This window comes from Amphiprion ocellaris, chromosome 20, assembly GCF_022539595.1.
Source record: "Amphiprion ocellaris isolate individual 3 ecotype Okinawa chromosome 20, ASM2253959v1, whole genome shotgun sequence".
Lineage (NCBI taxonomy): Eukaryota > Metazoa > Chordata > Actinopteri > Pomacentridae > Amphiprion > Amphiprion ocellaris.
In genome coordinates, this window is record NC_072785.1 from 7,489,993 (window position 1) to 7,517,864 (window position 27,872).

Consider the following 27,872-nt stretch of genomic DNA (forward strand, 5'->3'; position numbering starts at 1 on the left):
TCAATGGAGTTATTCTTCCCTGATGGCACGGGTATGTTCCCAGAGGACAATGCCAGGATTCATGGGGTTCACATTGTGAATGAGGTGATCAGGGAGCATGATGTGTCAGAGAAGACTTTGCGCAGCGGTCCGACTACTTATCGGCCCTGAAAGGGGTACAGACAGAATAAAGATTTGTTTGTTTCATATGTAAATGAGTCATAATCTGTCTGCATGTGCCTTTACTAGTTAAAGTGTGTGTGATTTAGGTTTAGCTGTGGATTTATTTAAAGCTCTAATACAGACTCTGTGGGCATGAAACCTATTTTGAACAGATCTGCAAACAAGTGGTGCAAACTGCTGAACACTACAAGAGTGACTCAGAACCTGCAGCCACAAAAAAGAAACAAAAGACCAGATGGATGTAGGGTAATGTCTCAACTAGGTGGGTGTTCACAGAGTCTGATGTGTACTGAGCTTATGTAATTTCAATTGTACTTAACTTTGAGCTTTATGAACAATTAAAAAGCAAAACTCTATCAACTGTTCCGGATTTTAAACCAATTAAGAGTTACATAAAAAAGCTTATAATAGTATATTGGTTCTTGCATACTTCTACATAGCAAAAATGCTTGTAGAAGCAAATGGTAAGTGTGAGAGACCACATACAAAAAGTAAAATAAACTAATGTAAACCTCTAATGTGTGCAATGGTCTCTGCCTGGCCACCACTGTAAAAACTGTTTCCTTCACTATCATTCTCACGTTAACATTATTCAAAAGTTATTTAAAGCCAGGAAACTATTAAATTTTAGCATCTTTAAAACTATGAACATCTCCAGCAGCCGCAGTTGTGCATGCTTTTATTGCTAATTAGCACTTGCTAAAACTAAATTGCGTCACTGTGAGCATATTAGCATGCTAACGGTAGCATTTAGCTCAAAGTAACGATGTGCCTCACGAAGACGCTACCGTTGCTAACACTGTACTTACCCTTCAGTCATTTTTAGCGTCCGTCTGTCGTATTTTTTATTTTTAAATGCTGTCACTTTTCTTAACATAATGAAACGACGCAGTTATGGTGATAGTTGAACTCAAACGGAGGAACTACAGTTAGCGTGAGCCAGCTTTGTAGCTAATGAGTAGCTACTACGGTAACAGTTGCTATACAGCTACAGTTAGCTGGAATGCTAGTGATAGCTAACGTTAGCTGCTGTGTAGCCAGTTTAAACCTGATATTGGCTTCAACAAAACAGTCTTTTACACTCTACAAATATATTTATCCTCTCTATTTAATGAACCACGATGTTTTAAAATGCACAGAGTCATTCAACAATACTCACTGTTGTTTTCACCATTATTACGGTCCTTACAGACTTTAAATCACCTGCGTAACAGGTGAATTTGTTGACAAGCTACATCGGAGGCAGGCAGCTCGGACTATTTCATTATAAAAGCAGATACACTTTCCAAATAAAAATCAAGGTGTAATTTTGTGATATAAAGCAGCTATCAATTCAGTGAGGTATTTCTTTGCTGGGATAAAACTAAGAATTATTACTTGTGTCAGGTATAAAACTGTCTCCCTTTAAAAAAAAAATAACGTAGGTAAGTTGGAGTGTAAATTGCAATTGAAGTGCTGCTTCCTGTAGTGATATATTGTGCATAACACAGAAAAAGATGGTATTATTTTAACCCTCCTGTCGTCCTACGGGTCAAATTGAGTCGTTTTAAAGTTTGAAAATGGGGGGGGGGGATTCACAGTGAAAACTTCCACATTTTGGGAAGTTTTTGAACACTTTTTGGTGGGGAAAAAAGGAAACGTTTAAAAAAAAATTCTTTTAGAACATTCAGGGAAAAAAATCAACCAAAATCCAGCGAAATTCATGGGATTTTGGTTGATTTTTTTCTGAATGTTCTTAAAGAAAATATTAGAAGTTTTACTGATAAATATGGAATCACTTTAGATACTTTTAGGATTTTTTAAAAAGATTTTTATTCATTTTTTTGAAAATATTTACATTTTTTTATTTTTTAAATTTTTATTTCTTATCAAATTTGGGGATTTTTTTTGAAAATAAAACTTTTAAGGGAAACTTTTATGGAATTTTTTGAATTTTCTTACTGAAGATTTTGCAAATTTTCATAATTTTGGGGAATTTTCTTGCTGAATTTTTGGATTTTTTTTCAGAGAAAGGAACAATATTTTTTGGTTCCTGTAAATGAGGACAACAGGAGGCTTAAAACCTCGAAGAGTCAGTGTCGACGTTGAAGTGAGGAAAAAAAAGGCTTCCAAACACACCCATATTTTACGATCAAATAAATACATTTAATCCCAAAGATTGATAAATCATACATGAACATAATCAAAGTGAGTGATATACAGTACAGTCATTTCACTAAAAACCTGTACATTTTTATTTTTTCTAAAAATTAAACAACCATTACAGTACCTGGGGGGCTAACAATCATTGGGATAAAATCAGACTTTGAGGGAGGGAGAAAGTTTTGGACATGCACACTCAAGGTAAAAATACCAGAGAATCAGTTCAGTTTTAACATACTATACATGCACATACACATACAGAGAGCGTGTCTCTGTACAACACTCTATACACACTCATCTAATGCTCCTTCACTCACATATTGCAGAGAATACACTTAGTTTTGCATGTTCTTGTGATTTGTTCCATCAAAGAAGAGAACTGATAAAGACATTAGCTGCATACCAGTTCTGGATTTTTAAAATGTAATCATTGCGGGGTCCAAAGCCTCTATTGCTTTTAAGCCTGTTGGTTCATGTATGAAAAAAAATCAGATACATACTAGAATCTAATTCAACCGAAACATGTTAGGGGAAAAAACACACAAATGTTCAGTTTTCTTGATCTTTATGAGTTTGTGTGACTTCATATTTCTTGTCCCAGCTTAACCTCCGTGTCGTCCTGTGGATCAAATTGACCAGTTTTAAAGTTTGAAAATGTGAAAAATATATATATTTTCACAGTGAAACTTCTGATGTCCACATTTTCAACATTTTTGGGAAATTTCAGAAAATCTTTTAGGTGTAAAAAAAGAAATGTTAAAAATGTTTCTTAAGAACATTCACCAAAAAAAAAAAAATCAACCAAAATCCAGCAAAATTCGCTAGATTTTGGTTGATTTCTTTTGTGAATGTTCTTAAAGAAAACATTAAAAGTTTTAATGATATATATGTAATCACTTTTGATATTTTTAGGTTTTTTTGTAAGATTTTTACTCATGTTTTGAAAATATTTACAAGAATTCTCTTGCCACATTTGGGGATTTTTTAAAATAAAATTTTTGAATGAATTATTGGAATTTTACTCCTGAAGTTTTTGCAAATTTTCAGAAATTTGGGGAATTTTTTTGCTGAATTTTTGGGTTTTTTTTCAGACAAGGAAGCAATATTTTGTAGTGCCTGTAAATGAGGACATCAGGAGGGTTAATAAAACATGTTTTGAATTTCTAAAATCATCCACTTGGGGGCGCCACTTCCTCTGAGATGTTGACCAGCTTTCTGCCGTCAACCCTCTGAACTTGCAGGGAGATGTTTGAGGGAAACACTAACCGCCCCGATGAAGGTCATACATTTACTCAATCTGGCGGCATTATGGAAAAATGGGGAAAGATGTGGGTGCATTTTTTTTTTGTTGCAGCTATCTATTAATTGTGAGAGATCATCTATTGTAAACAAAACATGTTATGATGAGTCGACCGCACAAACAGTCCTCCTGGGGAATCCAGCATACATATTTCCATTTCAAGCACCCTCCCAATCCTCTTGGAGCCAATGTAGAGACAGATGTGTCCAGGCTTTTTTGTACTAACTAGCAGCACCGCATCCTCCGACTCAGGCTGAAAACATTCCCTCCTTTATGCATATGGAGGCAAGTGTATAGTCCTTGATTTTTCTACCTCCGGAACAGAATTGCAAACAATACCAGAATGTGCATTGGTAGCGTAGAGTACCGGATATCTGGATGTTCCCATGTAAGACAAGAGTGCTGTCAAGTTATAGTTAACCTAACACTACCTGAAATGTTGAAATTTCTGAGTTTGAGTATTTTACACCACTTAGCATCCTATCATGTTACTTCTGCAGTCTGCCTGACATGACAAAACCCACTGTAACACCGCAGAGATCATTATTCACCGAGCAACACAAATCATTTATAACTCACAGACCATTAGTGTAGGGGAGAGAGAAAAAAAAGAGAGCAGCAAACTCCATTTCAGCTGAAATGTGACAGATTCTTCAATAAATTATCACCAAAATCTGCTGCACATTCCCTCCCCTTCACTTCACATACTTGTCAAAACCAAACACAAAAGAGAAGGGTGAAGGGAGAGGGTCAATAACCTTCTGAAAATATGCTCTGGTGGACAAAATGTGCCTCGTGAATGTGACGTTTTGTTCGTGTAAAACGCGTTTTTCAAGTCAAAAAACCCCTGATCTGCAAGCCTTGGCTACTTTTCATCCAGCTGTCACTCATAAATGGCTACTGCTGTCAGACACTTTTTTTTTGTTATTGTGTAGCAACACTTTCACAGCCAAAGGGGAAAAAAAATAAGAAAAAAGCACAGACACCATTTGCTGAAGAAAAAAAAAACATGTTCCATAAATTGTGTGAATCGACAGGAATGACTATTGACTTCCAGTGAATGAGACTTCAGAAACGAGGCTTATGCGACCTTGGCATATCTGACACGACATTACAGCACGCTAAATGGACATGCAGACGGTGAGTCATGAACAGGCTTTTTTGAAAAACTGCAGAAAGGAAATTACTAAGAGGTTTGGTGCTTTATGCCGATGGTCATGACTCATAATCATGACCATCAACAGAAAGGCGTCCCTGCTATTATGGTGAATGGACTGGATTTATTTAGAGCTCTCACATTAGCCTGCCCACACACACAGACACACACACACATACACACATCCATTCACACACAGATGGCGGAGAAGCTGCCATGCAAGGCCATGACCTGCTCGACCGGGAGCAGTTTGGGGTTTCGATGTCTTGCTCAAGGACACTTCGACATGCTGTTTCGGCAGGAGGAGAACCGATCAACCCTGATAACTGGCGGACCGACTCGACGTCCGGAGCTTCTCTACACACAAGCAGCAGGCTGATTCAAGAGACGTACGGCATGGCTGCTGAATGAGCTCCGTAAACATGTCGATTATATTGGAAGACAATTTTTTTTTCATGCATTTTTTTCCAGGCATTGCGGGTATTCACTAAATGCAGAAAACATTCTTGATGACGTAAGCTGACACATGGCGCATTGCTTCTGGGTGGACAGTATGCTCCTTTTGTAGCTACATTACTACAGTACTTTGAATAATACTAAAGGACAATATGTACATTTTAAAAAGGACATCTCACTAATGCAGCTACTTTTTATTATGATTTCTATGCAGCAAGCTTTCTGCTTTCATATAGACTGATGTGCCCTTGACAGACAGATACTGTACTTGTTCTTGAATTAGTTCCTTCACAGGAGAATAATGTTAATCTTTGCAACAGTAGTTTTTTTCTTTTTTTTTTTTTTTTAATCCCAAGTTCTTGTCCTGTGGGACAGGAGAAATTGAGAAAGTGTAATCCTGGTCATTTAAGACCCTGATCTCCTTAAGGTCAACCCCACATGGAAATGGGTGGGTGCGTTATGAAATGCAGCAAACACAGCAGCATGGAGTTACTGCGCCCCTGTGTTAACGGTAGAGGACACAGTGAGTGATTTGGGCATTTAAAGGCCCGTTTAGTTGTTCATTTTCTGGCTGTTCTGATACTCTTTACACCTCTGCACACCAGCCCAGTCTACATAGCTGTCTGTCCTCTCCCCATACAGTTAAAGGGGAGGACTGCTTATGGAAAGTGGCTGAGGAGGGTCGAAGAGGTGTAGCAGAGCGATAGGGCTGGTTTCAGACTGTGTCCTGATTCATTCCACTTTAAGGTAGCCGTTAGCATCATTTCCCATCCCTCTGCTCCTCTCTCTTCTCCTCCCACCCCCCAAAGTCCCCGCTGCCCCTCCTCCGCCTCCAGCATCCGACCGGTGGTTTGACCAGCCGTCCTCGGGACCCTCGTGGAAGCGCAGCCGCAGCGTTTTGCGGATGACCAAGTGCTCCACGATGAAGGAAGCACAGAACCAGGGCACAGCGTACTCGGCTGTGATGAGTCCCATGAAGTTGTAGCGAAACTCGGAGTAGTCCCAGGGGCAGGCGTTGAACTGGCGCAGCAGCAGCCCCGTGCCGAACTCCCACAGGTATGTCCATAGCGTGTAGATGATGCAGCGCAGCAGCACGGGGCAGCAGCCGCGCAGCTTCAGGTACATCCGCTCCACGATGAGGATGCAGGTGCCGTAGATGAAGAGCGCCCACACGCTGGTCACACCGGGGAACTTCCAGTTGCAGTTGACCACAAACTCCCAGGCTGCGGTGAACATCACCTCACAGAAGTAGCCGTGGATGGCGTAGAGGTACCAGCGCGACAACGCCGTCAGAGGAACAGGAGCCTCTGGGGTTTCCATGGTCACCATCCTGGCTCCTCTAGCTTTTACACAGGTTTTATGTCTTTAGTAATAAGATGCAGATCTGAAGAAAAAAGCAGAGAAAGGAAGATTTAAGAATGTGCCACACAGGCCACACAGTACACCATGTCAACTTTTAGAACTTTAATCCTTAGGATTCAGTTAAACCCCATGTTTTCTGCTACAGTTATTAAGTTTAGAGACTGCCACTTACAAACGAGGGATTGTCAGTATGTAATCCAGATCAGTTTTATTGCACTGATATCAGCTTTGCCATACTGTTGAGCTTTTTAAGCCCCATCAAAATTACTGTTAATGCACACTGAACATGTCCCATCACTCCTGCTTCACCTTTAAATCATTCAAATGGAAAAACACAGGGTATCTTTCCACTATAAAGAAGCTGCAGGAAACTAAATGTATTTGTCACAGCTACTGATAACCACAACTATCGTATTTATCAGTCATTTTTTAGGATTTGGCCAAAAAATCAGTTTTCAATATGGCAAGGAGTGTTAAATTTAAGAAGCTGAGTCAGAGTGAGATATTTTTGCAGATATTGCAGTGCTGCTCTGTGTGGAAAATGATTCACACGTTGTGCAGCATGAAATCAGTTTCTGGTTGCAGTTAATATTAAAGGTGGAGCATGTGATTCTAAGTCAAGACGCTTTTTGCCAAATGTATCGATTATGTCCTCAGAGTTTGTATGTGCACTGGAAAGAAAACTGGTGTTTGTACACAGCTCCGGCTCTGTAAGTTGGAACCAAACACAGTGGCTTCAACCAATCTCCACAACACTAATCCAGCAGGTTGTGTGCACGTTTACGTATGGTCATGCAAAGGAAATGGGAAAAACAAAGGGGAGGGGAGATGGAGGAAAAGGGGGCAGCTGAAGCAAGAAAGTTGGTAAACCCTGCAAACTATCTAAATCTGCTAACCAGCAAAATATCATTCTTTCTCCAGAATCACTGATTCCACATTTTACTGACACGTTTGTTAAGACAACATTCAATAAAACTCCTCTGTTGAAATTGATGTTTTTGAAGGAGAATATTCCTACACTTGCGTCGTATTTTGTTCTTTAGTTTGAAGTAGTGAATAACTTTATATATAATTAAAAATGCATTGATTGGATGTCTCCAAGTTCAAAATTAGGTTATGCATTTTGTAGTAACCCTACAAGTCATGGGAAAATGCCAATTTGTCACATGTAGTTTTCAGAAACACTCGGTTTTTTGGCTGCATTGTAAATAAATACATCAGTTAAATAGACTTTATGCTCTGTCCAAACTGCATGTATGATGCTGGGATAACATCAGAAGCCTCTTCCCCTACACAAATCAAATGTTAGGTAGGTAGCATCTCTATCACACATTATTTGTAACTTTCTAAGTCGCATATTTGCACAGAAAAGCTTCTTTTTTTAGGTTCTTAAATATGTTTCACCAGGTTTCTTGAGGATACGAGGTGAAATTTTGTCATTTACATAAAAAAGAAAGAAGTCCAGTTGCTTTTTTCACTGAAGCTCCTAGGATTATCATAACCTGGATGACTGAGAATCTACACAGACACATTTGCACCTACTTTACGCTGTGACTGATGTGTGGAGGTGAGAGGAGGCGGGCATTATACCTCTCTTTCTAGGTCTGGCTACTCCATGTGTACAACTCAGTGTAACACTATTACTATCTCCTTGGAGAAACAGCGTAAACATGTGCATCATCATCCCTGGTTTTGAACATACTGCTTTAAAAGTTCCGAGGTCTACAGCATTAAACCGCATGTGCCATCCAGTAACAGTTTAGCCAAAACAACCAGGACTGAAATGTTGAGGATTACAACTTTAATTGCAAATGCTGCCAAGTCGTAGTTCAATTAAGGACAAGGCGATGAAACACTCCACTGACATCAGAAAGATTAAATTAGAGGCTGGAGGGCTACGGCGCACTTAAACTCTATGGCCTTCCCTCGGTTGATGCTATTTACTGACTGAGGGGGTTTTCTTATGTAAGGTATAGCTTTATCATCTGACTGCCTACATCATGTGTTCTTTTTCCAAATCCTGCAGCTTGACACACACAGCCTTTGGTATCAGGTATCAAGAAGGCCCACGCTGGGTTGGATCCCTCCTCTACTCTATTTATGACACTGCTGGTCCAATAAAAAAACAAAGAAAACACCCAAGGCAAACAGTATTAAACCTACAAGTTGAAGGGCTATATAGTTGATAAGGCCACTGAGTATATATCGTTTACTATACGATGGCTCCGGAGGAAACCGTGTCACACCAGCAACGATTATACAATGGATCATAACCGCTCTGTAAAACACAAGCTCTGAGAGAGGTTAGGAGTACAAAAGCCTGTTTGAAGAACAAAAGCCGATTTTTTTTGGGCTCTTTTTGTCTTCAAAGCCTGGCTGGGGCCCAAAGTGAGTCCATGGGGATTAGCACATTTCTCCCAAACAAGGAACAAGGGTTTCATGTGAGGAACTGGGCCACAGCGATGGACCAACTGACCTCCCTAAACCCCTTATACCATCTTTTCACGGGCTCCCTGGGAAACATTTTCCTTCTCATCTATCCAAGCAGGACTGGGTCAACCAGTATTTTCCGAATACTGAGCATCACGCTTTGACCTGGTAAGAGAGCTGGATGCTGTAAATAGGTTGACTAGATCAGAACATCAAAGATAAGTAGCTTATGCTAAACTGACACTTTCAGTGATTTCCATGGAAAAACAAAGGAAGAAATTGATCCCTTTTCATTTTAGCGCTTCACCCTCTGAACCCCAGGTAGTTTCTGGGTGGTGTTGTTTGCTCCTGTCACATTTTTAGTCACTGTGGGCTCATTTTTTATTGCAATGTGAAGCCCTGCACCTCTATGGAAACAGCACAACGATGACAACACATAGAGAGAAAAGTAGAATTTCTTTAATTATATATTTTACAAAAAACAACAAACCTGCAATCAACATATTTAGTATTTTTCCAAATGTCCACAAGTGTTACTAATACAGGAAAGATAGATGATTTTCGACTGTTTAAAATTTGAATTGGTTTCTATACCTGTCCCCTTTCTGCTTTGTGTAAACACAGCCTGCAATTCAGTCATAAAGTCCCTGATTTTTTTGTCACATTATAATTGGTCAAAACCAAGTCATTAATAGCTTTTCAGTTCTGCTAGGAAGTGCATAATTTTTTGTTTTTTACAGAATCTGGTTGGTTTAGTGATTTTTTTAATGAGACATGGAGAATAAAGTGATTTTACTGTTAGGATCCTGCTCTAGCCCCTGCCCTTCTTTCCCTTTTTCCTCTTTTTTTCCTCCTTTCTCCCCTGTCATGATTTGTTTCTGTGTTGACCTGTCTCTCTTTGGCTCCCTCTGTCTGTCTGTCACTTCTCCCTCATGTGTCTCTCTCTCTCCCTGTCTCTCACCCTTCTGCTTCACCTGCTTCACCTGCCCGCATTCTGTCTTGCTGATTGCTTCAATGAGTTCCAGCTGCAGCAATCAGTTCACACCATTCACCTGTTCTCCACCTCACCTCCACCTATTTAAGCTCTGCCCGTTCATTCACTCCCTGCCGGATCATCGACCCACATGCCCTCTGTTTTTGGACTCTGTTTTCGCACTCTGTTTTGCACTCTGTTTTTGGACTCTTTTTCCCCTCCTCTGGATTTCCCTCATTTGGACTCAGCAGTTCTTTTGGATTCTCGCTAGCCCTGTTTTGTCCCCAGCCAGTAGCTCCAGTCTCATCTCCGTTCACCCCAGATTCCCCGAGCCTGCTTCCCTACCCCTTCTGTTCAGTTCCCCCATTTTTGTGAGTATCCCTCCTTCGCTTAGTTTTGTTTGTTCTAGTTTCGTGATCTTCTGTTCTCAAATTCATAGTGTTTGTTAGTGGTTTAGTTTAGTCTGTTTTCCCCTCGGTTATCAGTTTCCCCATTTTGTGAGTATCCCTCTTTAGCTTAGTTTTGTTTAGTCGGTTCAGTTTGTAGATTTCCGTTTTTATAGTCATAGAGTTTGTTGTTAGAGTTTAGTAGTTTTGGTTTGGTTCTCCCCCCCAGTTCAGTTCTGTGTTCCTGTATTGATTAGTTATTTTGTGAAATAAATCTCTTTCAGTTATTCATTCGTCTGTCAGTTTCTGTGAGTCTGCGCTTGGGTTCCCCAGCTCCCCCCCGTAACAGTATGATCCGGCCAAAATTGAACCCAGCAGGCTCACAGACTGGCTCTGACCCTACACCATATCCCCTAGGCATTTTCTTTTCAAGTAAGGAATACAATGAATATTTCGACCTCCAGCTCCAGTTGTGGGGTTTGTGGACGAAGGCTGAGGATCAGGGGCTCAAAGACGAGGTGGTGTCTTTGGGTCACAGGGCGGCCGCCAAGATGCCCTGGCTAACGAGCCACCTGCCTGATTACGTTTTAGAGTTCCTGAACTCTCCCTTGCCTTTTGTGAACCAGCCTACCTCAGCCACATATTCAACCTGCACTCCACCTGCTAGCCCCCAGCCCACTAGTTTCCCCGCAGATCCTGTTTCACCAAGCCCCCTGGACGATGTTAGCAGCAAGTCGTCTTTCGAGGGGACCCGTCTCGCTTTCAAGCCTAGCTCTGGTCGAAAGCGGGGTCCCCGACACCGGAGTTCCCAGTCACCTCCCATCTCCATCTCCTCTAGCGACCTGTGCTCTTTCCTGCTCGATAGAGCACTTGGACTAGACAATTTCCACCCCAGCCAGATCAGTTCCCCACCTGAACCCGGACCCCAGTACCCTGACGAGCCACCCTCCAGAAGGTCTTCCAGAAGGAAGAGAGGTTCCCGGAGACCCCAGACCTCGCCGCCGCCGAGCGCCGCAGAGGTCCTGCCGCCACCGCCGAGCACCGCAGAGGTCCTGCCGAGCGCCGCAGAGGTCCTGCCGCCGCGCGCCGCAGAGTTCCTGCCGCCGAACGCCGCAGAGGTCCTGCCGCCGCCGCCGAGCGCCACAGAGGTCCCGCCGCTGCCGCCGAGCGCTGCAGAGGCCTCGCTGCTCCCCAGCGCCCAGACCTCGCCACTCCGCAGCAGCCACCGAGGTTCCACTGCCACGCCCCGTCTCCTGACCATCACCGAGGGGGTCGACGACGCCGCCTCACCCGTCTCCGAGGGGGTCGACGACGCCGCCTCACCCGTCTCCGAGGGGGTCGACGACGCCGCCTCACCCGTCTCCGAGGGGGTCGACGACGCCGCCTCACCCGTCTCCGAGGGGGTCGACGACGTCGCCACACCCGTCTCCGAGGGGGTCGACGCTGTCGACGCCGCCTCACTCGCCTCCGTCTCCGAGGGGGTCGACGCTGTCGACGCCGCCTCACTCGCCTCCGTCTCCGAGGGGGTCGACGCTGTCGACGCCGCCTCACTCGCCTCCGTCTCCGAGGGGGTCGACGCTGTCGACGCCGCCTCACTCGCCTCCGTCTCCGAGGGGGTCGACGCTGTCCACGCCGCCTCACTCGCCTCCGTCTCCGAGGGGGTCGACGCTGTCGACGCCGCCTCACTCGCCTCCGTCTCCGAGGGGGTCGACGCTGTCGACGCCGCCTCACTCGCCTCCGTCGCCGAGGGGGTCGACGCTGTCGACGCCGCCTCACTCGCCTCCGTCTCCGAGCGGGTCGACGCTGTCGACGCCGCCTCACTCTCCTTCGTCTCCGAGGGGGTCGACGCTGTCGATGCCGCCTCACTCGCCTCCGTCTCCGAGCGGGTCGACGCTGTCGACGCCGCCTCCACCTCAGTTCCCGAGCGGGTCGACGCTGTCGACGCCGCCTCAGTTCCCGAGCGGGTCGACGCTGTCGACGCCGCCTCAGTTCCCGAGCGGGTCGACGCTGTCGACGCCGCCTCAGTTCCCGAGCGGGTCGACGCTGTCGACGCCGCCTCAGTTCCCGAGCGGGTCGATGCCGCCTCACTCGCCTCCGTCTCCGAGCGGGTCGACGCTGTCGACGCCGCCTCAGTTCCCGAGCGGGTCGACGCCGCCTCACTCACCTCCGTCTCCGAGCGGGTCGACGCCGCCTCACTCGCCTCCGTCTCCGAGCGGGTCGACGCTGTCGACGCCGCCTCCGCCTCAGTTCCCGAGCGGGTCGACGCTGTCGACGCCGCCTCAGTTCCCGAGCGGGTCGACGCTGTCGACGCCGCCTCAGTTCCCGAGCGGGTCGACGCTGTCGACGCCGCCTCAGTTCCCGAGCGGGTCGACGCTGTCGACGCCGCCTCAGTTCCCGAGCGGGTCGACGCTGTCGACGCCGCCTCAGTTCCCGAGCGGGTCGACGCTGTCGACGCCGCCTCAGTTCCCGAGCGGGTCGACGCTGTCGACGCCGCCTCAGTTCCCGAGCGGGTCGACGCTGTCGACGCCGCCTCCGCCTCAGTTCCCGAGTGGGTCGACGCTGTCGACGCCGTCTCCGCCTCAAAACAGCCCGGGTCAGCTGACCAATCCCCTGGCCGGGAGACTGTAGAGCCCGGGTCAGCTGACCAATCCCCTGGCCGAGAGACTGTAGAGCCCGGGTCAGCTGACCAATCCCCTGGCCGAGAGACTGTAGAGCCCGGGTCAGCTGACCAATCCCCTGGCCGAGAGACTGTTGAGCCCGGGTCAGCTGACCAATCCCCTGGCCGAGAGACTTTAGAGTCCGGGTCAGCTGACCAATCCCCTGGCCGAGAGACTTTAGAGTCCGGGTCAGCTGACCAATCCCCTGGCCGAGAGACTGTTGAGCCCATGTCAGCCAACGGATCCTCCAGTCAAGAGACTGTTCAGCCTCAGTCTGCTGACCAATCCTCCGGCCAAAAGACTGTGCCTGTGTCCACTGACAAACCTCCTGCTTCTGAGTCTCCGTCTGCAGTGGCCACCCCCGCTCCCAAGTCTCCAGAGGGGTCCCGCCTTCGTCGGTCCCCAGCCCGGCCTCCAGAGGGGTCCCGCCTTCGTCGGTCCCCAGCCCGGCCTCCAGAGGGGTCCCGCCTTCGTCGGTCCCCAGCCCGGCCTCCAGAGGGGTTCCGCCTTCGTCTTGTCCGCCGCTGCCGGCCTCCCGAGGGTCCCCGTCTCGTCCGCCGCTGCCGGCCTCCCGAGGGTCCCCGTCTCGTCCGCCGCTGCCTGCCTCCCGAGGGTCCCCGTCTCGTCCGCCGCTGCCGGCCTCCCGAGGGTCCCCGTCTCGTCCGCCGCTGCCGGCCTCCCGAGGGTCCCCGTCTCGTCCGCCGCTGCCGGCCTCCCGAGGGTCCCCGTCTCGTCCGCCGCTGCCGGCCTCCCGAGGGTCCCCGTCTCGTCCGCCGCTGCCGGCCTCCCGAGGGTCCCCGTCTCGTCCGCCGCTGGCCTCCCGAGGGGTTCCGCCTCCTCCGTCGTCGGCCTCCAGAGTGGTTTCGTTGCCGGCCTCCAGAGTGGTTCCGTGTCCTTCGTCGCCGGTCTCCAGAGTGGTTTCGCCTCCTCTGTCGCCGGATTACAGAGTGGTTTCATCGCCGGCCTCCAGAGTGGTTCCGTGTCCTCCGTCGCCGGCCTCCAGAGTGGCTCCGCCGTCGGCCTCCAGAGTGGCTCCGCCGTCGGCCTCCAGAGTGGCTCCGCCGTCGGCCTCCAGAGTGGCTCCGCCGTCGGCCTCCAGAGTGGCTCCGCCGTCGGCCTCCAGAGTGGCTCCGTCGCCGGCCTCCAGAGTGGCTCCGTCGCCGGCCTCCAGAGTGGCTCCGTCGCCGGCCTCCAGAGTGGCTCCGTCGCCGGCCTCCAGAGTGGCTCCGTCGCCGGCCTCCAGAGCGGCTCCGTCGCCTCCGTCGCCGGCCTCCAGAGCGGCTTCGCCGCCTCCGTCGCCGGCCTCCCGAGCGGCTTCGCCGCCTCCGTCGCCGGCCTCCAGAGTGGCTCCGTCGCCGGCCTCCAGAGCGGCTCCGTCGCCTCCGTCGCTGGCCTCCAGAGCGGCTTCGCCGCCTCCGTCGCCGGCCACCCGAGCGGCTTCGCCGCCTCCGTCGCCGGCCACCCGAGCGGCTTCGCCGCCTCCGTCGCCGGCCACCCGAGCGGCTTCGCCGCCTCCGTCGCCGGCCACCCGAGCGGCTTCACCGCCTCCGGCCTCCCGAGCGGCTTCGCCGCCTCCGTCGCCGGCCTCCCGAGCGGCTTCGCCGCCTCCGTCGCCGGCCTCCCGAGCGGCTTCGCCGCCTCCGTCGCCGGCCTCCAGAGCGGCTTCGCCGCCTCCGTCGCCGGCCTCCAGAGCGGCTTCGCCGCCTCCGTCGCCGGCCTCCAGAGCGGCTTCGCCGCCTCCGTCGCCGGCCTCCGGAACGGCCTCGTCTGCCCGCCCAGCACCCAGGCCGTCCTCCAGAACAGCCTCGTCTGCCCGTCCAGCACCCGGCCTGTCCTCCAGAACAGCCTCGTCTGCCCGTCCAGCACCCGGGCCGTCCTTCAGCCTTTGAATTTTTTGTTTTGTGTTTGACCAGCCTTTGAACTATTCTCTGGTCTGTTTTTGTTTTTGAACTTTGTTTTGCAGCCTCAGTGCTGCCCCAGACTGATCTGGACACTTTGTTTTGTCCCTCCGTCCTGACCCCCTCCGCCCACCCAGCTCCTCTTGGACTTCCGTCTCTGTCCCTCCGTCCTGTTCCCCCTCCACCCACCCGACTCCTCTTGGATTTTTGTTTCTGTCCCTCCGTCCAGACCCCCTCCGCACGCCCTGTGCTTCTTGGATTTTGTTTCTGGACCCCCTCCTCTTCAGTGACCAGCTCCTTGTTCGGTTTTTCGTGCGCCAGGAGGCGCACGTAGAGGGGGGGGTACTGTTAGGATCCTGCTCTAGCCCCTGCCCTTCTTTCCCTTTTTCCTCTTTTTTTCCTCCTTTCTCCCCTGTCATGATTTGTTTCTGTGTTGACCTGTCTCTCTTTGGCTCCCTCTGTCTGTCTGTCTGTCACTTCTCCCTCATGTGTCTCTCTCTCTCCCTGTCTCTCACCCTTCTGCTTCACCTGCTTCACCTGCCCGCATTCTGTCTTGCTGATTGCTTCAATGAGTTCCAGCTGCAGCAATCAGTTCACACCATTCACCTGTTCTCCACCTCACCTCCACCTATTTAAGCTCTGCCCGTTCATTCACTCCCTGCCGGATCATCGACCCACATGCCCTCTGTTTTTGGACTCTGTTTTCGCACTCTGTTTTGCACTCTGTTTTTGGACTCTTTTTCCCCTCCTCTGGATTTCCCTCATTTGGACTCAGCAGTTCTTTTGGATTCTCGCTAGCCCTGTTTTGTCCCCAGCCAGTAGCTCCAGTCTCATCTCCGTTCACCCCAGATTCCCCGAGCCTGCTTCCCTACCCCTTCTGTTCAGTTCCCCCATTTTTGTGAGTATCCCTCCTTCGCTTAGTTTTGTTTGTTCTAGTTTCGTGATCTTCTGTTCTCAAATTCATAGTGTTTGTTAGTGGTTTAGTTTAGTCTGTTTTCCCCTCGGTTATCAGTTTCCCCATTTTGTGAGTATCCCTCTTTAGCTTAGTTTTGTTTAGTCGGTTCAGTTTGTAGATTTCCGTTTTTATAGTCATAGAGTTTGTTGTTAGAGTTTAGTAGTTTTGGTTTGGTTCTCCCCCCCAGTTCAGTTCTGTGTTCCTGTATTGATTAGTTATTTTGTGAAATAAATCTCTTTCAGTTATTCATTCGTCTGTCAGTTTCTGTGAGTCTGCGCTTGGGTTCCCCAGCTCCCCCCCGTAACATTTAATGAGATATCACAATTTTAAGCCTAGATTTGTGTAAGTTTCTGACAGAAAAGCAGTAAAACGACTGTTGTAAAGTTGATAACCTGGTAATTTTATTTGTTTGAACAGTTTGCAGCTGTGACAAATGATGCCATTTTGGCAGTTATTTAAAGACAACATACTCTTCATATCTGCTGGCAGGTTTTGTGGCTCAGAGGTTTAAAAGGGTTGAAAAATCTATTAGTTAATAAACAATAGCATAATGTAAGACTATGTTCCTACTTGGTTACTCATTGTAATCATTCCTTAACACAAAAAAGTGAAAAATCTAGACAGTCTTCAGTTCCAGCTTCTTAAATGGCAATGAACTACTGAGACATAATGTGTGAATTTAGAGATGCTGGTAGATGAATCCTCTTTGGATAGTCAGGTTAGTAGTTTTTTCCCCCGTTTCTATTCTTTGTGCTAAGAGGCTACAACCTTATATTTAGCGTTCAAACATGACAGTGAAATCAACTCTTTCATTTGACACATGACCGTGAATTTACAAAAACATCAAACTGTATCTTTAAACTAACAGCTAAATAATATTTGGACTTTATCAAAGTTCTCCTATGATAGATCCTAACACTTTTCCCCACTCTGCCTCCGACCTGGTTTCCCCCCTCCATCTCTCACAGGATCACATCACATGCCTTCATTCTCTCCCTACACTTTTTCCTTTCACAGTTCAATTCCCCCCCTTCTCTCTTTCCCTTCACGGACACTATTTGTACAGCGCTCACATGCCCACTAAGCCGCTAATGATGAAAAATTTGGAATGCAATATTCAGCCGTCTAACGGTCGACCTCCTGCCAAAGGAGCCCTATAGATACACTCAGGGGTGGAAGAAGAGGTTTAACATGATTATCGGTGTGCTACAATAAACACCAATCTTAATGTTCTTACTGGATTTTTATCTTTGATATTTAACCACAATGAAAGGTTATCTGAGGACAGGAGAGGGTAAGTCCACTTGAAATTTAGGCAGCTCTATATAACAAAAATCATTGTTAATTCCAAGTATTGACAAAATGTAGAGGATTTCTATCTCTCTAATCACCAGTTTTTAGGCACTATAAAGAGTCCTGTTTTTACTAAAGGTTCAATATTCCTAAACGTGTATATCATGTCCTCTCTGTGTCTTGTCTGTATATCAGAGGTATCTGGATTATCATAATGAAACAAACTTGGCAGCCTCTCCTGGTCTTTACACTGCATTTTACATATTCAAAACGCAGGTCAGATTACACTGGAAATCCCTGTTACTGTTGATGTGCAAAGTATCTGCACATAAACTAAATATGTTTGTAGAGCATTGTTGTAGCAGAACAAACAGGGTTTCTGGGACTCTGATACTTCTACTACATTTACTTCTTACTGAAGTGAACACAGGAACTCAAACCAAAAGGCAGAAATGAACAAAGTCTGAAGTGTAACATTAAAGCACAGGAACAAACAGTGAAACTAGGGTGAACCACAACCTATAAATAACCTTAACCATCTATGGTACTTCCACATTGCTGTCAGATTTAATGTGACTATGATAAGATCCAGTGTTTATGTTCCCCAGCTTAACAACTGAGATTTACTTCAGTCAACCACAAATTTGCCATAAATAGAGCAAATTTCAAATATTACTAGAGTTAGCTCTCTTAATTAATAACCCTGTCAAACAAATTCACACAGCTGCTAATTGCTAGGACAGTCATAATGGCTTCTACATCCTAGCTGCTAACTCCTTATGAGAGTCAGTAAAAGTCATTTTCAGTGTCTATAGATTTTCCATTTATTTTCAGGAACAATCAGATAATTCTTTGGACTGTAAAATGCCCAGTTTGCCCGTATATTGACACTTGAGTTTTATCCACCAAGTGAAAGAGATTGTGTTGAAATTACAACTAGGAGTTAACGCTGGACACTCCATGCATGGTTACCTGACCTTTTTTTTGCTGCTTACTCTCTCCTTTTTTGCACATTTTTAGACAGCAGTGGAGAGATATTGGTGATGACATTACAAAGGTCCCTGGACTCAAACAGGGGTTGCTGTGATTACATGGTCAGCATCGTAAAGCCCTGAGCTGACTGGACACCTCTGCCTAACCTTTAGATGTGTGTATTTAGGAATAGCTATTGACTTGTTGCCTCAGCATGACACAATTCACACGCTGAGTGCTATTTGATTCTGCTGTTGTTGCAGCTGTTGTAGGATATCACCCACCAACGCACCACCCCACCAGCTCTCTCATCGGGCCCGAGTATTGATCAGCGGCGCTCCTGCCAGCTCCTGCTGTGGTGACCCGCTTCGCCATTGCACTCTATTGAACCTCGCGACGGGGCATCACAGTTTGATGGTGATCAGGATGGCAGATGTGATGAAGCCGCCTGCTTTGTAAACCTCAGGATGACCACGGGGAGACACAGTGCAGGCAGGGTGCACGTTGAACTGAAAGAGGAGAAAGTCTAACCGTGGAGCACCGGGGGTTTGTCTGAGGACACAGTAGGTAGACACCAACTGTGTGTGTGAAAGGGAAAGAGCAAGTCAGAAACAGGGGGTGTGCAAAAAGCAAAAAAAAAAAAAAAAAAAAAAAAAAAAAAAAAACCTTTTCACTGAGGGCTCTGGTTGGAAACAAGGGTGACAGGTCTGTAAGACAATCCTCTGACAGCAGGTAAACAAAGAAAAGCATGAAGAAAACACACCAATGTAGGAGTCAGCCAAGGCGGAGACAAAACAAAGAGGTGCCTTTACTGTGCTGAAACTACGCTGACAGCTGTGAACTCCAACACTGTGATTATATCAGAAACCTTACACGTCGCAGACTAGCCTAATCCCTCTTCATGTACTGTATCTCCATGGCTCTGGCTGTGGCATGGATCCCAGGCCTATGCAGACTTTTTAGAAGGTCACTTTGGGAGGCTGCGGTGTAGCGTATAGAAACCAGCAGTATCCGATGCAGCTAAGTGCCAGTGACCAAGGTGACCCGACCACCGCTTCATCTCCGGTGACGGAAACAGCATCAGCAAGAAATGTGCCCTTGTAATTCTCATCATGAAAATACTATAGATTTAAGGCTGATGTTTGTTTTTTGTACCTTGTTGTCCTGAAATATGCAAACCATGATAGTGATCTACTTGCGGAATTAGCCACTGGTGCTAAAATCAAAAGAATTTATGCAGAAATTAAGCGAAACATTTGCAGGTTCCATGTTCTAAAATATCTTCTCTGCTTTACACCATAATAAATTAAGCACTTTTAGATTTGGACTACTGGATGGACAAAACATCCAATAAGTTCAAATCCGTAATAATTCAACTGGAAATTCTGCTGACGTTAAAAGAAGTCAGATCAATGAGACTTCCAGTCACCTCTAATTGATCCCGATCAAATTTGCTTCTTTGTGCGCCTGATGAGCAAGTGATCGAGTGAGACAGAAGAGGTGTGTCAAGTGAAAAAAGATGGACAAGGGTTGGAAGTGGATGGAAGGTGGAGTGGGAAAACCTTCCGAGGCAGCACAAAATAAACTGATCCCAATCGATAGCACAGACAGCTTGATTACCCCCTGAAACAGCGAGCTGGCACTCACCCTAAAGAGCATCACATCTCGCTTCTCCCCCTGGAGCAGGTCTGGGGCAAATAGGAGATGCAATGCACCTTAAGGCAGAAATATGCCTGAAATGAATGAGCGGTGTCATCAAGGCACATCTAAGTGGACCAAATTGTTCGTAGCTGCACTTGAGGGCAGGGTAAAAAGCCTGGAGTCACAGAGACCGAGGAGATGCGGTAAACACTGAAATGTGAGGATGCACTCTTTCTTCCAGTCTCGTCTTGAAGACATTCATCATGTTGCACTTTGCGCTTGTCAGCCGAAGCCCCTTGACTTTTATGTCAGAACAGTGTGTAGGGATGTTGGGTGAAATGAAAAACACACTGAGGTCTCAAAGTCTTAATCCTGGATCCCTGTGTTAAGTATTTATTTTAGTCTTACATCTTTTCAGTATTCCTATGTCAAAATTTATCATGTAAACATGTCTCTGATGACCCTTCTTAAAGTCAGAAAATATCACCTAAGCTGACATCACCTATCATTGTACTAAAGCATGTATTGTCACAGCAAACGCAATGTATTTTCTAAATGACGCCCTCTTTCTTTGAAATCCAATCTAGTTTCAGGGGATTGATTTAAATTCCTCTCGCAACTAAACCCAACTTACAAACCCCATTTAATCCTCTGAATCCCAAAACCTTCTGGTGGGTTTAAAACACATGTAATTAAAAAAAAGAAAGAATCATTAATCAGAGCCACGCTCCCTGACCTAATCATCACTGCAGGTTCGTGTGGGAAATTATCCAAATCTAAGCAAAAACCGTGACATTTAATCAAAATCACTTTACTCTACATGCCTCATTAAAGAATTCACCAAAAACACACCATTTACACGAACTAAAGTCTGTAAAACACAAAGTTCCCAGTTCTTGGGACAGCTGTGAAACCAGGGGGGACTCAGTGGCAACCAACAGTGAGTGAAAATGTGACAGGAGCAAAAATGCCCAAAATCCACTTGGGGTTAGAGGTTTCACTTGAAAGTACATCACATTAGAGTGAATAAAGATGCTCTACCTGCAGCTACACGGTGACTTTCAGGAATTCAGCAAGCACTTTGAAGCACAGTGATACATTTGAAGCGCTTTTTATTTGCACTAGTTTGTGGGTTTATATTGTCTTTAAAACAATTTATTTAGACTGCTACAACACCTACAACATCAATTATATCTTTGTAAGAAGGACAAAAGCACATTAACATTTCCTGTGTAGTCTAAATAAAGCTTTCTTTGTCATTTCCATTCCAGTTAGGCATGCACAACATACTAATCCATCCATAACATGCCTATAGTTCCACAGCAGCTCGGTCCGCCACATTAGGCACATAGAGCAACATACAGTTTTTTCCACTGGCCCAGTATAGCATCGTGTAGCATCTGCGCGGCACACAAGGCTGGGCAATATAATCATATGTGTTTCCATTGCAGGCCCACAGCAGGCGATAACCACTTTAACGTATCATATCATGCTCATTCTTGCGAGAACAGCCAAACCTTGTGAGCCGTGAGCTGTGCTTTATTGCTCACTGTACAACACTGGCGTGAATGGTATGTACATGAGTGAAAATGTGTCACACGAGAGCTGCAATTAGTGATTGTTTATCTTGATTGCTTTTTTGTTTGCTCTAAAAAAATGCCTTACCAAAGAAAAACTGTAAATTTTCTTAATTTAGAGGCTATGTGAGGAGAATATTCGGCATTTTTGCTTGAAAAATAGAAAAATAATCACTTGTTTTTATGCAGATTGATCCAAACAATTAAGCAGCTAATCTTTTCAGCTATATCCACTAGTTCCAATACAACCTAAAAAGCTCAGAACAAACAAAGTTATTTTACTATGCGTGATAGACAGAGAAGTACGGAACTAGAGTTATAAGAAATGCTGCACTTGATGACACCTTAATACTAAAGAAGAAGACGACTACCTATTACATTCCCTAACTGCGATCTCGGCACACTTCTCTCTTCTTCCTACGGAGCATCCCCCCTCTAAATGCAGAGATTCCCCCCGAGGCGTGTAAGATATCTGAATATCACAAACAAGTGGAGCTTCTGAAGGAGCTGGAGACACGCCATAAGGACTGACACTAAAAGCCTGGACGCAGCAATGTCCACAGAGGCTCATATAACTTCATAGTGGGCATCCTTTCTATATCTGCAAGGTGAGAGCCTGAACAAAATGAGCGGAGTGGTGGGGGAGGAGGGCTCTATGTAAACAGAGTGGTAGGAGGTGCACTCCGAAGGGTTCACATCCAAAAGGCTGTATTGATTTGGAGGAAATAAAATCAGTGGTCATAAGAGGTTTCTATCTCTGTCTCTTATGCAGTAGAAGATCCACCTGCAAAACTTGATATATTACTTGAGAACCTATTAGATAAACTGTAATGTTATTTTTTTGATATACAGCATTTATTTGTATACTGGATCATTTATTTCGGATATTAACTTTAATAAACACTTCGGGCAACAGACAGATATTTTCTTTAGTGTGAAAAACTCAGTTGCTGTCGTGTTGCAATATGTCTTAAATGTGAAATAACTTTCTAAATTTATTTAAGCGTTCTTGCTTGATTAAATGGTCAGTGAATAATACTGGACAATATATTTACAATACAAGCAAAAAATTAAAAACAAAAAAGTCATCTTTTAAGCATCAGATTGCTGTATATTAAGAAATTTTTTTTTTTTTTTTTTAAAGATTAGAATATTTGAATGCTCAGTATTGTGAGTTGACAGAGCCTGACTCCTCCGAACTCCCAGCTAATGTAAAAATGAACAACAGGATAGTAGGAGTGAGGCCGAGACAAACTAAGCACAAATCTTTGCCATGCATTGTTCTGCAAAGGCACCCAGATGTCATGCTAAGCAACCACGCTTGTAACTGTTTATAACTTTAAGCCTTAACGCAACTTAAAATAATTAGTTATGTAAACATTCATCCCCGTACAGTTGTGATGAACATGCAAATTAGCTATGGAGACCAAAACTATTTCTTGTAGCAGGCTGTGAGCATGTTTATTTCTGCTGTGAAGTTGGGTATTTTAACATGTTAATCTATGGGGACTGGCTGGCTTTTTGAGTCAGCCTCAAGTGGCCATTTGAGGAACTGCACTAGCTTAATTTCTCAGCTCCTCATGTGGCCACTTGGCAATATATCATTACACATACCAAGATAAATGACATGTTTCACAATCTATTTGTATAATTTATATACATAACAAGCCACAACCTGAAAAGGTTCTTTTACTTTGATTTTTGGCTATTTAACCTCAAGAAACACAAGTATATTTGAATATTATTTTGCTCAAGGCAAAAAGGGTGTGTAAGTTTCTTGGAAAATAAATTATAGATATGGAAAAAGTTTCCTATTCCTGTGTGAGCCCAATCACTCAACATGTTGTGCGATTAAAGTGTATACAGTTACTCTAAATGGCCACATAGTGCGCAGCAGTCTCTCCTGGAAAACCATTCATAGTGCTGCACTCAGTTGTACTCATGAAAAGAGACAGAAATAGCTGAGGAGTGTCAAGATTGAAATAGGAGAACCTGAGCTCAAACTTTAGCTCCTTTCTCCCTTCCGCTCAGCTGGCCAGTGACACGGTGAAGTGGGATTTCCAAACCTATTCAACCATCCAGCAAACCATCCTGATGAAGTACACTCTCTGCTATTGGTAGGAACAACATTTTGAAACTAAACATCTCCTGGTCACTTTAATCAGGGGCACGTGGTGGTATAATATACCCTGACTTTTAATCTTTTCTGTTGAGTTAAGCCGGCGGGGGAGAATCTTATATGTTTAATGAAAGACCCTAAGCCCTCTGTCCTGAATAGCATGTAGGTCATGCCCCATAGATTAGAAATCTTGGAGCAGCTACAGAGGAATCAGGAGATTTACTGACATGGTCATCATGGTGCCGAGTAGCACAATGTCTCCAATGGAAGGATGCATGTTAATCTGCTGTCAGACAAAGAAGCTTTATTACCAATCACTGTCGATGCATAATTGATGCAGGCTGCTCTCCGAAGGTCCCAAAGCAAAAGATCTTTAAAAAAAAGCTAAAGAGCTTCAGAGCTGAGCTGTCATTGGCTTGGACAAAAAGTGAAATATTGAGCACGACATTTGCAGGTTTTAGTTTGTCAGTACGGTATTTGATATTTGAACATTAAATCATTCAGATTTGGACAACAATAGCTTACATTTGATTATAAAAAAAAAGAATTGTAAGCAAGCCATTTACATTTTACAGTTGAAAAACAAACTTGTTTTTTTTCCTCCGGTGGACAATTTAAGGGCAACACTGTTTACAAATGATCTCAAACGTATCTTTGCACTTCTGTATTGAAGATGCTTGGCCAACACACATGCCAAAACTGATGCTACTGTCTGATATAAAAGCACTATTAACAAAACTTCAAAGTTTTGTGTATCTTGTAAACGTCATCATTCATGATTGTAATACATCAGCTTCAAAGTCAAACGTTCAGTGTCTCAAGTGTCTGAAAATCTACTGAAGGGAAATAAAACATATTCTTTTCTAAAGATATGTTATGTTTCATCATAAGATAAAGGTGATCAGTCAGAACATGTTTGCACTGTATTGCAGGGACAATTCCTTCTGATGGGACTGAAATGAACTGGAACAATGGCAGAAAAACAGCATAGCAGAGCCACCTCACTGTCAATAGAGTGTATTTTTCCTTTAATTTGTCACCCATTTGTATGAATTTATGGTTGCTCTTATTCTTCTAATTGTGGAGCATTTTACAGCTTCACACAAGCAGCACAAGTGTTGTCTGTGTTGTGACTTGTATATTATTTTTAATCCAAAAAAGTCAGTCCAGCAAGTTAACTTTTCTCACTTAAGGATAAATTTACAGTGCTTTAACCATAAGACAAAGGAGCTGGAACACCTGCACAGATGCATCATGACAGCTATCAGCCCCATTTGTATCACTACAATAATTCACACTCAGCGTCCACACAGCTGAGGAATGTCATTACTTTTTAGCTGTGTTTCTATTATGGGGTCATTGTGGGACTCCTTGCTGTGAAGGCTGCTGCCTGGGTTATAAATAGGTCCAAAATGTCAATACAGTCAGAGTAAGGCTGAGGGGGAATATAGGCTACAGAGGCGGCAGCAGGGATTATCTCATCCCAAATGATAGTGAACTGCGGGCCTTCTATGGAATAAATCAATGAGGGGTTTTGGAAATCCAAACCTCCAGCCTCCATGTAGCACCATTTCTCATTTGCAGAACAGCACCCGTAGATGCGAGCATGTTGCAGGGGAGAACTCATGACAGGGATGAATAGACTCTCTAGATGAACTCCGCGGGTTGTAATTACGCTAGATGGCCAAAGTCATCAGATTTTGTCCCTGGAAACTACGGGCCAGTGCGCAGGCCCGGGTGCTGGGACTCCGCAGCAGCATCACGCCTCCTTCCCACTGAGCAGTGCGGTACGGTTATCCATGGCAATAAATGGTAAGAAAATCTCACCTGAATTTCAAGCCAGGAGGGGAATGAAACCACTTTTACACCCCTTTCAAAGCATCAGTGTAGTGAGAATGGCACATTTAAGCACGCAGGTTGCTGCCATAATGCCCTGATCTAAGCTCACATCGCCAGTTATCCATATTTTAACAGGTGCAACAGCTCCACTGTGCGCAAAACACGCCGAATAAAGAGGGAATGGAGCTGTTCTCTAACATAATGTCCAGCTGTTTACTGTGCATAAATTACACTGTGCTGAATTTGGGACAATTAAAAGAAACACGCTGGTACAACTGCCAACTTGCAGGCAAACACTCGTTCTGAATAACCAGATCAATCTGCAAATCGAGGGTAAGGTAAAATAAAAACCTCACGAACGTGTAGTTGTTATCCTGAGCAGTCCTCCTTCCTAAATCCTAACATGTTGCCTACATGTCGGCTCCAACAGACCGACATGAATCATCCTCAGTGCAGTTTTCTTTTTTTTTTTTTTTTTTTTACCTCCAGACTGCCGCGTCTCCTTCAGCTCACAGGCCGACGGATCAAACCCATCCCCCGGTGAGGCTGTCCTGGATGTCTCGGTGTCCGTCCGCCGCTGGTGCGCTGTCCCCGGCTTCTTGTCGTCCTCCTCCTCCTCGGTGTCTCCGCTCTACGAAGGAAATTGACACATTTTACTTCACTGCAGCAGCGGCTCCAGCGGCACATGCTCAGACAGACTCACGCAGTTCTTGCATCTTTTGGTTAACCGTTTGTTCACCTCGGCTCAGTGCAGACATCCAGCCTGCCTGTTACCGGGATACTAGTTGCTGAAGTCCTCTCTCATCCGGTCTGCCCGGATCCGCAGGACGGGCGGCTGGATTATATAATAAACACACACCCTCAGCGGATAAAAACTGACTCACAGTAGCAATTTAGCCACTCTGGCCCCATAATATACCAAGCTATAAACAAATTTAAGGATTTTTTATGAAGGAATAGTTTAGAAATTTGGAGAAAAAACGTTAATTTGATGTTGTCAAGCTAGCTAGACGAATATGTTAGTTACTGACAAGCTAGCTGACAGTTAGCTTAATTTAGCATTAAAACTGTAAACAGATAAATATAGCCTGTCTCTGTCAACAAGTTACAAACTACAGGAAAAAAAAGAAACACAAAAACTGACTAAATAAAGCCTATTCAGACCAGTCAATTACCCAAATTCGAAATTTGAAGAATGAAAGGTTGTGCTAATTTGTTGTTGCCAGACGCTAGCTGTCAGTTAGCTTAGTTTAGCATAATAACTGTACAGATACAACTACCCTGGCTTTGTCCACAAATTGCATACTCCAAAAGCCAACCACAAAAGACGCATCAATTAAACCACTTTCTCCCCTGTTTATAATCTAAATTTTAAGTCTGAAGAAATAGTTTGTTCTTTAATCACCATCACGGCCAGTTGGTCAGTTGCCAGCAACAAAGTGTTTTCAGGGAAGGTAACTGCAAAGCTAAGCCAACTGAAATGTAAGTTTTCTTGTTTTTCTTTTTTTAAAAAGCTAACCCTTGTTTTTACAGCCATAAATTTGTTATTTGTATTTTGTTTTACCTTAAGCATATTTTTTTGTGTCACTAGGATGTTTATTTTGAAAGATGTCTCAGGTAGGAACTGTTGTTCAGGTACTTGGTTCCGCCCGTGCGCTAATTAGTGATGTACGCCCTCAGCTCAGAGAAGCGTGACATTTTTTTACAGCCAGAAAAATAAGCTGTTAAGAAAGGTTAAGACCTCATTTCTACCTCAAGTTGTGGTCAACCAGCGAGGTATGTTTTCTATACTGTGTTTGTGCAGTTTTATGTTTATTTGCCTTGCCTTATTGCTTCTTTATGTTGCTTTTAGTTCGACGGTGGTTCAATGTAGCAGACGGTGGTCAAAGGTGCCTCAAGTATCCCATTGTGGCATCTGCAACTCCGTGGTGTCATTAAAAGAATGAATCCATCAGTGAAAGAACTCTTTATTGACTTTTAAGACTTTAAGAAGAGGTAGAAGTGATACTTGTAATACAAGTTACATGCATGATATTTTTGTTTGTTTTATACAGTTACTGCAAAATTCATTGCTGCTAAAAACTAAATGATTGTGCATGAAATAGCCACAGCTAGCTTTGGCAATAGCTAAATACTTCTGAAGTTAGCAGTTAGCCTTATTTAGCATAAACACTGGAAATGGAAACAGAAACAGCTAGTCTGGCTATGTCCACAAACTGCAGACTCCAAAAGCTTTAAGACATCAGTGTCCTCTATTTATCATCTAAATCTGAAGTAAGAAGAAGACCATTTGCTTTAATCACCGTTGTGCCGCAGTTGGTCTGTTGCCAGGTAACCAGTGATATTCAGGGAAGCTAAATGCTTAGCTATGCTAAGTGAAAAAAGAAGAGTATTAATTTTCTATGCTAGCTCTTGTTATGCATGTGTCAGTGCTAGGAAAAAATGGCATGTTTTATTTGCAGTAGCTGCAAAACTCAGCTAAAATTGAAGCAGCCAACGAAGAGAGCCAAATCCAGCTAAAGCATGTATATAGGATAGTCACAGCTACCTTTGG

At 45.0% G+C, this 27,872-nt stretch overlaps 1 protein-coding gene and 2 long non-coding RNA genes across 3 annotated transcripts in view; 1 reads left to right on the top strand and 2 right to left on the bottom strand.

Annotated features, from left to right (window-relative positions):
* LOC111569584 (uncharacterized) overlaps window positions 1–1,637 on the bottom strand; it is a 139,046-nt gene extending 137,409 nt beyond the window's left edge. Inside the window, exon 1 of the long non-coding RNA XR_002746223.3 lies at window positions 1,322–1,637. This is a non-coding gene — a long non-coding RNA (uncharacterized LOC111569584). The remainder of the gene's footprint in view (window positions 1–1,321) is intronic.
* A 648-nt stretch (window positions 1,638–2,285) lies between these two features.
* tmem229b (transmembrane protein 229B) lies at window positions 2,286–25,941 on the bottom strand. Its single transcript, XM_035949096.2, has 2 exons — window positions 25,802–25,941; window positions 2,286–6,600 (listed from the first exon to the last, which is right to left on the bottom strand). Exon 2 carries the CDS (start codon window positions 6,543–6,545, stop codon window positions 5,949–5,951), a length of 597 nt encoding a protein of 198 aa, XP_035804989.1. The 5' UTR covers window positions 6,546–6,600; window positions 25,802–25,941; the 3' UTR covers window positions 2,286–5,948.
* On the top strand, window positions 22,142–27,281 carry LOC129347756 (uncharacterized). Its single transcript, XR_008600007.1, has 2 exons — window positions 22,142–23,477; window positions 25,808–27,281. It is a non-coding gene; the product is annotated as an uncharacterized LOC129347756 (long non-coding RNA).
* The last annotated feature ends 591 nt before the right edge of the window (window positions 27,282–27,872 follow it).

What these genes read in the sequence shown, in the direction of transcription:
- tmem229b (XM_035949096.2), bottom strand. Translation starts at nt 6,545, where the DNA reads ATGGTGACCATGGAAACCCCAGAGGCTCCTGTTCCTCTGACGGCGTTG.